The sequence below is a fragment of the Staurois parvus genome, unplaced genomic scaffold (assembly GCF_062004578.1).
Source record: "Staurois parvus isolate SC_StPar_1 unplaced genomic scaffold, SC_StPar_1.0 ptg000126l, whole genome shotgun sequence".
Classification (NCBI taxonomy): Eukaryota; Metazoa; Chordata; class Amphibia; order Anura; family Ranidae; genus Staurois; species Staurois parvus.
The window spans coordinates 130451-138586 of record NW_028317922.1 but is presented as its reverse complement, the minus strand read 5'-3'; the positions used below and the strand labels follow the sequence as shown (position 1 = coordinate 138586).

General features: G+C 49.0%; 1 protein-coding gene across 1 annotated transcript in view; it reads left to right on the top strand.

Moving 5' to 3' along the window:
- Nucleotides 1-614: 614 nt before the first annotated feature.
- EFHD1 (EF-hand domain family member D1) overlaps nucleotides 615-8136 on the top strand; it is a 45788-nt gene continuing 38266 nt past the window's right edge. Inside the window, exon 1 of the mRNA XM_089672323.1 lies at nucleotides 615-978. Coding sequence (XP_089528449.1) covers nucleotides 704-978 — 275 coding nt within the window. The 5' untranslated portion in view covers nucleotides 615-703. The remainder of the gene's footprint in view (nucleotides 979-8136) is intronic.

Below are 8136 nucleotides of genomic sequence, written 5' to 3'. Positions count from 1 at the left end.
TTAGGGGAAGGTCCCTGTGCTAGGGGAAGGTCCCTGTAGTAGGAGGTTGGTGTATTAAGAGAAGGTTGATGTATGAGGAGGAGGTTCATCTATTAGGAGAAGGTTCATGTTTAAGGAGAAGGTCCCTGTGTTAGGAGAAGGTCCCTGTGTTAGGGGAAGGTCCCTGTGCTAGGGGAAGGTCCCTGTAGTAGGAGGTTGGTGTATTAAGAGAAGGTTCATGTATGAGGAGGAGGTCCATCTATTAGGAGAAGGTCCATGTATAGGAGAAGGTCCATGTATTAGGAGAAGGTCCATGTGTTAGGAGAAAGTCCCTGTGTTAGGGGAAGGTCCCTGTGCTAGGGGAAGGTCCCTGTAGTAGGAGAAGGTTGGTGTATTAAGAGAAGGTTGATGTATGAGGAGGAGGTTCATCTATTAGGAGAAGGTTCTTGTTTAAAAGAAGGTCCATGTGTTAGGAGAAGGTCCACAGATGGAGGGTCGCCAGTTTGACACCTGTGTTAGGAGAAGGTCCCTGTATTAGGAGTAGGTCCCTGGACTGTCCCGGGCACTACACCTGTCCGCAGGCGCCGTACACAGAGAGAGGCTGTGCCGGGCTCCCTCCTCCTCCTCCCCGGGCTCCTCCCCGCTCCCTTATCCCGGCTCTGGGGGAAGTTTGTAAGCAGTCCGGAGCTCCTTTCCCCTGGCTCTCCTCTCTTCTAAGGCTCCAATGGCAGAGAACGAGTTAGCAAAGAAGCTCCAGCGGCGTCTAGTGCTGGAAGACGCAGAGCCCCGGGAGGAGCCCGGAGAAGTCCCGGAAACTGGGGAGGACAAGCCGGCCACCGCCAGTGCCGACTCCGAGCTGAGTGCCAAGCTGAACCGGAGGAATGACATCAATGCTGGCAACCCGGTGCCAGCTAACCGGACCCACATCTTCAGCCCGTACACCGAGTTCCAGGAGTTCTCCCGAAAGCAGATCAAGGACATGGAGGTCATGTTCAAACAGTGAGTGCCAGCCGGGGGCAGGACGGGTTGCATGGGGTACCCGGGCTACTGGGGAGACTTATTATATACATGGAGCACCGGGGGGTTCTTATCAAATACATAGGGCACCGAGCTACTGGGAAGGGGGGCCTTATATGCATGGGACACCTGGGCTACTTGGGGAGGGGGGTCATATCATATACATGGGGCACCTGGGCTACCTGGGGAGGGGGGGTCATATATACATGGGGCACCTGGGCTACCTGGGGAGGGGGGGTCATATATACATGGGGCACCTTGGCTACCTGGGGAGGGGGGGGTCATATATACATGGGGCACCTGGGCTACTTGGGGAGGGGGGGTCATATATACATGGGGCACCTGGGCTACTTGGGGAGGGGGGGTCATATCATACGCATGGGGCACCTGGGCTACTTGGGGAGGGGGGTTCATATCATACGCATGGGGCACCTGGGCTACTTGGGGAGGGGGGGTCATATATACATGGGGCACTCGGGGGAGGGGGGGGTCTTACCATACGCATGGGGCGCCTGGGCTACTCGGGGGAGGGGGGGGGTCTTACCATACGCATGGGGCGCCTGGGCTACTCGGGGGAGGGGGGGGTCTTACCATACGCATGGGGCGCCTGGGCTACTCGGGGGAGGGGGGGGTCTTACCATACGCATGGGGCGCCTGGGCTACTCGGGGGAGGGGGGGGTCTTACCATACGCATGGGGCGCCTGGGCTACTCGGGGGAGGGGGGGGTCTTACCATACGCATGGGGCGCCTGGGCTACTCAGGGGAGGGGGGGTCTTACCATACGCATGGGGCGCCTGGGCTACTCGGGGAGGGGGGGGGGGTCTTACCATACGCATGGGGCGCCTGGGCTACTCGGGGAGGGGGGGGGGGGTCTTACCATACGCATGGGGCGCCTGGGCTACTCGGGGAGGGGGGGGGGGTCTTACCATACGCATGGGGCGCCTGGGCTACTCGGGGAGGGGGGGGGGGGTCTTACCATACGCATGGGGTGCCTGGGCTACTCGGGGAAGGGGGGGTCTTGCCATACGCATGGGGCACCTGGGCTACTGGGGGGAGGGGGGGTCTTACCATACGCATGGGGCGCCTGGGCTACTCGGGGGGGCTTATCATACGCATGGGGCACTCAAACTGCCTGGGGGGATAGGGCACCTTCCTGATCACTACACCCAGCATATACAGAAATGATGGGGCACCCAGACTGGGGGAACAGGGCAAAGAAGTGAATATGCCTGTGTTTTTTTTTTAAATGAAGCACACCAACACATGGGAAAAGGTCATTAGGTGTAATATGCACCCATGCTGGAGTGCCATTTAGAATGGCTGCACAGCTACAGGAAATAATGCACATTTTTATGCTCAGCGGGAACACAAATGACATTGTGGACATTCTCACAGCGCACAGATATGAACAGAGCCTTCGCACTTACGTGGGGCACAGATGGTAGCTGGCTCTAAAACTGAGTGAACCCGAGAAGCAGGGCATGGCATACATGGGGCGCCTAGACTACTTGGGAGTACAGGGCACATGTCATGTCAGTGGGCTTGTCCTATATACACGGGGCATACATAATAGCTGAAATGTATGGGAAACCTATCAGAGGGGCATGGCATACTGCATGGGGCAAGTAGGATGTACAGTGCACTTGTCTGGTCATTGGTATTATCACATACATGGGGCACAGATGGTAGCCGGCTCTGACATGAGCGGGACCTGAGAAGTAAGGCATGACATACATGGGGCACCTAGACTGCCTGGGTCTACAGCATTTAAGGCACAGATGGCAACTCAAATGCTTGGGGACCCTGGTAGAGGGGTATGACATACATGGGGCACCAAGACTGCTTGGATCTACAGCATTTAGGGCACAGATGGCAACTTAAATTCTTGGGGACCCTGGTAGAGGGGTATGACATACATGGGGCACCTAGACTAGGGTGTACAGGTTGCCCACACTGCTGCTGGGACTGCCATCAAAGTGAACCTGTTGCTTTGGCCCTCATGATTAAAGCACAGGTTCTCTTTAAAGTAAATATGTACTTTTAATTTAATGTTGTATTGAAATAAAACTTCAAAGACAAAACACCTTTTCACTTTAATAAACATGAGTCAATATTGTGTGACCTATAAATCCTGTATATAACGGAAGAAGTGATCACGGGTATTTCTTCCTCAAATCTGCAACCTTTTCTGTATACAAACTCTGCAGATGTGTTGAGCTTGCAGGTCAGCACTTGTCTGCATATCTCAGACAGAAATGTGATGTATGTGATCCATTATTGGTAGCCAGGGGGGTCTTCAGGATCCATCGGTAGACTATCTGGAGGTCAGTCCTGTGCTGCAAGATCTCCTAAAAATGGGTTCAGTTCTCCCCCCTTCAGAATGTGTTATTCTCTGACTACTGTACCAATGGATCTGTCAGATCTGCACTTTCATTCCTTATCCGGGGTGAGCGTGGATTTCATCACTGTCCCCGCTGGCTGATTCAGTTCCTCTCTCCACCCCTCCTAACTTATGATTCACTCTGTGCTGTTTCCTGTAACTCACCTTCTGTACTGCCATCCCCATTGCACCACTTACATACTAGACAGAGCAATCACATTCCTTTACTACAAATGGATGTAATATGGGTGATGGCAGACTTTATCTGTGAGATAAGTAGAAGAAATGTGCAAAGCTTTTTTTTTTTCCCTTTAGTAAAGGTAAATTGGCCTGTTTTAGCCCACTGAACGTTTATAAAACATCACCACATGTTATGAAGCAGATGTCAAGGTGGCATGGATTTTTGGTAACTTGGCTGTTTACAAGTGTGGACAAAGGGGTAGGCAGAAGAGGCAAATGCTTTGGCCCTTTCAGCAGGAGTGGGGTGAAATGGGCAGGAACTGCAACTCATACTGCAGAAGTAATTCACATTTCTTGTAGTGGGGGGTGCATGTTGGCCTTTTTACCTTGGGTGCCATAGGACCTTTGTCCCTACATTGCCTGCATGTGACATCTGATAAACTTTTTGGTTTAGTATGAGCTATTTTGCCAAGTCACCTCCTTGTTACATTTGTAGTTCACACTTTCTCAACCAGGGTTTCCCCAGGGGTTTCTAAGGGTTCCCTGAGAAGAGAGCCCTGGTAGATTGATTTCCTGCCTACACTGACCGTCAGTGTAAGGTTGATCTCCTTCCTGCAATTGCCACCAACGTAAGGGGTCGCTTCTGCACCGTCCACCGCCGTAAGGGGTCGCTTCTGCACCGTCCACCGCCGTAAGGGGTCGCTTCTGCACCGTCCACCGCCGTAAGGGGTCGCTTCTGCACCGTCCACCGCCGTAAGGGGTCGCTTCTGCACCGTCCACCGCCGTAAGGGGTCGCTTCTGCACCGTCCACCGCCGTAAGGGGTCGCTTCTGCACCGACCACCGCCGTAAGGGGTCGCTTCTGCACCGACCACCGCCGTAAGGGGTCGCTTCTGCACCGACCACCACCGTAAGGGGTCGCTTCTGCACCGACCACCACCGTAAGGGGTCGCTTCTGCACCGACCACCACCGTAAGGGGTCGCTTCTGCACCGACCACCACCGTAAGGGGTCGCTTCTGCACCGACCACCACCGTAAGGGGTCGCTTCTGCACCGACCACCACCGTACAGTAACAGATTTCATCTACACTGGCCACCAATGTACGGGGCTGGCCTCTACCCTGGCCACCAATGTACGGGGGTCGCTACAAGTTTCACTGTCTGTAATTCTTTTCTGGCCATTATTTTTTTTAATTTCATGATTGTTAGGTAAATTCCATGTACCATCAACTGTAGGCCTAATAATTTTAAAGAAGTTTTCAGAGACCTGAAAACTATGTGAAGGGTTCCTCCATGGTAGAAAGGTGGAGAAAGGCTGGTCTTGTCTGTGTGCAGAGTACTTTGTGTTGGGACATATAGTGGATGTGTAGTGTGTGTGTGTGATGAGGCAGCGCTCTGTCTGCCTGTGTATTGGGCTGGGTGTGTGTGTGTTAAAGCTGCCAAGGCTTGTCTCTAGAGTAGTTTTGTAATGACCATTCATCAGTGTGCTTGGCACTGCTGTAGCTTTATTTTTCTGCATGTGACCTCCGCCCTGAAATGCTGGCGAGCCTAGTTCGGGGACTGCTTGCCATACTTCCGAGGCTTGACATGCAGCTGTGCAAGTGTCACTGACAATCGTAGCACTGTGTGGCTGAAGTGCTGCCGCTGGGGTCCTGAGCAGCTGCTTTCACTGTCTGCTTCTCAGATTCCCTCCCTGGTCGCATGTATTCACAGTGAACTTCTCATTCCTGTCTCCAGTTTTCTATTTTTTCTAAGTTATCCTGTGAGATGTTTGCCTTTTTTTTTTTTCTTCTTAGAGCCCATTCACACCAGTAGGCGATGTTGCAAGATGCATGCCAACTGGCATGTGTTGTGTAGGGTGGTGTAATGCATCACATTGTTTTGTTTTCTTTTTTAATCCACTTTATTGAAATGTCATTTAACGCTGTGCACCATAACATGTCATCGCAACTAGCTGCCTACAAATATAACCTTAAACTCAGGCAAGCAGCTAACTATTGAAAGCTTAAAGAACATAATCATTTTATTTTGTTCACTCTGCAGAATACATAGTACTGTGTACACAAGTATCTGCTCCAGCAGGAGCTTACAGTCCAAATGTACCCACAAACAAGTGATGATGGTGACCTGATCCTTTTTTATGATTGCTGTGGTTAAACAGGTTAGAACACCTTGTCTGATTACCAGGGGCGGACTGACCATTTGGAAACTCGGGCACTGCCCAAGGGCCCGGGGTCAGTAGGGGGCCCCCTGAGATGCCCCTGGTACCTTTTTTCATAGGCTTTTTTGAGTTTGGGCAAAGGCACAGGGGCCCCATGATCCCCTATTGCCCGGAGGCCCCATGAGTTGTCAGTCCGCCCCTGCTGATTACTATTGTCTTTCTTGATGAACCATGGCTTGTGATGCCTATAAATCAGAGATAATTGCTCATATTTAGAACTCCTCTAACCTATTAAATAACAGATAAGAACCGCACCTCTGGAACTCGAAAAAATATAAATAATGAATATGTTTAAGGAGAGCCACTATCACCCCAAACAGGGAAACCAACCAAAACAATAAATATCAAGACAGCACCCCCCCCCCCCCCCCCAAAAGAAAAAAAAATCTCTTGCAATACAAAAGTGCTGAAAAAAACAAGTTGAAATAAATAAGTGTGGGAAAGTGTCCAAAACTACAATGTGTGGAAAACTATTAAAAAACATGGCATATTAATAATCAATATATCTTAAAGTGATTTAACAACATCAAAAATATAAAAATGAAAATTAATTACATAGGTGTAGGAAAGTGTTTAAAAGAAAAAAGTAAAAAAGCAATAAATTTATGAAACAATACATGAACCTATGGAGAGAAATGTATTAAACCCAACCAGGGCAAACAACCAAGGAAATTTTTAGCACTCTACCCAAAAAAATCTCTAATAATGCAAAAGTGCTAAAAAAAATGTAAAAAAGTGTTCAAAACTGAAATGTGTGGAAAACTGTTCAAAAACATAACAAACTAATATCTTAAAATAATTAACATCAAACCATAAACAAAAGTGGCAAAAAATATATGTGAGAAAGTGTACAAAAGAAAAAAAGTCAATAAATTGGTGAGACAATAGGTGAAACAATGGTGAGGTGCTCCAGTCTTCAAAATTCTTTATCTTGTATGATGGTAACCAAAGTGAAAATCCAACACCAAATAGATTGAATCCACTCACTACACCAGCTATAATGGCTTGTTCCCTGGGAGCAATACTCTGTGGCAACGGACTTCAGATGATGGAAAACCTCTCAATGACAATTAATTCATCATATATTCAGAGTAGGACATGGAGGAGAAAGAAGAAGGAATCCACAGTCGACACTAGCATTTCACACGTCAAACATTAATGGAAAATGAAACAAACAGGTCTATGTATACTCAGACCTCTCCCTCGTGTGTGGTGACGTCACTACCAAGGCCCCGCCCTACGCGTCTCGTCATACGACATCCTAAGGAGCGGAAGGACGTTCGACACCACTGACTAGCTTTTTATACCCTGCATGATTTCTCATGAGAAATCATGCAGGGTATAAAAAGCTAGTAACATTTTAGATTTCCCATCACTTTTTGTCTTGGTGACTTTGGTCAACATCAGGGGCTAACTCTTTCCCCTTTCTAATAATAAAGCCAACTCCAGCCAAAACTGTTTCAAATTTTTTGCATAGTTTCTAGTGTGTGAAGAAGGTTTAAAGCCCTACTCAAGATTTTAAGACGTCTTAATGGGGACAGCATGTTTCTTCTTTCTATCCAAAATTAAAAAAGTTTTGGCAAGAGCTGGGCCTTGTTTGCCCTGGCACTCCTCTGTTTAGCCTTTCAAAACACAGGGAAAGAATAAACAACTTTTATGCCTCCCAGATGACTTTTTTCTGCGTTCAGATGTTCCTGCTTTGGACCCCTTTCAGACGGGGCGGACTCCGTCAAGCGGATCCGCCTGCTCAACTGGGGATCTCTCTGCGGATCCTCGCTGAGCATGCGGATGACAGGTCTGTGTCTGCTCTGCTATGCAGAACAGACACGGCCCGCTATTCTCTATGGGGCAGTCAGATGGAAACGAACTGTCTATCTGGTTTCCATCTGACTGTCATCTGATTTTCCGTCTGTTTTTAGCGTACAGGATCAGATTGGATGCCAGTGGGTGTCAGTGGACACATGTCTGCGGACACCCGCTGCTCCATAGAGAGCTATGGATGGTCTGATCAGGTCCGCCTGAAAAACTGACAGGCGAACCTGATTGGACCATCAGTTTGAAAGGATCTAAAGGTTTCCTGTACACAGGGCCGTTTTTGAAGCTACTGCTAGGGGTGTCAGGCGGTCCTTTTTTTTTTTTTTGTCTGTTTTTACACTGCCTCTAAACTCCCCTGCTTGTTATCCTGTGTGTCAATGCACACATAATAGGCTTTTAGCAATGTCCTGGAGTGGCAGTGTTTTGGCTGAAAAAACGCTTCACGTGCTCAAACGCATGTAGAGGTGCCTGAACACTAGACGCATTCGGGGCTTGAGTGTTAATTCATTTCAATCGTCAGATTTAATCATTTATTCTGGTCAATGA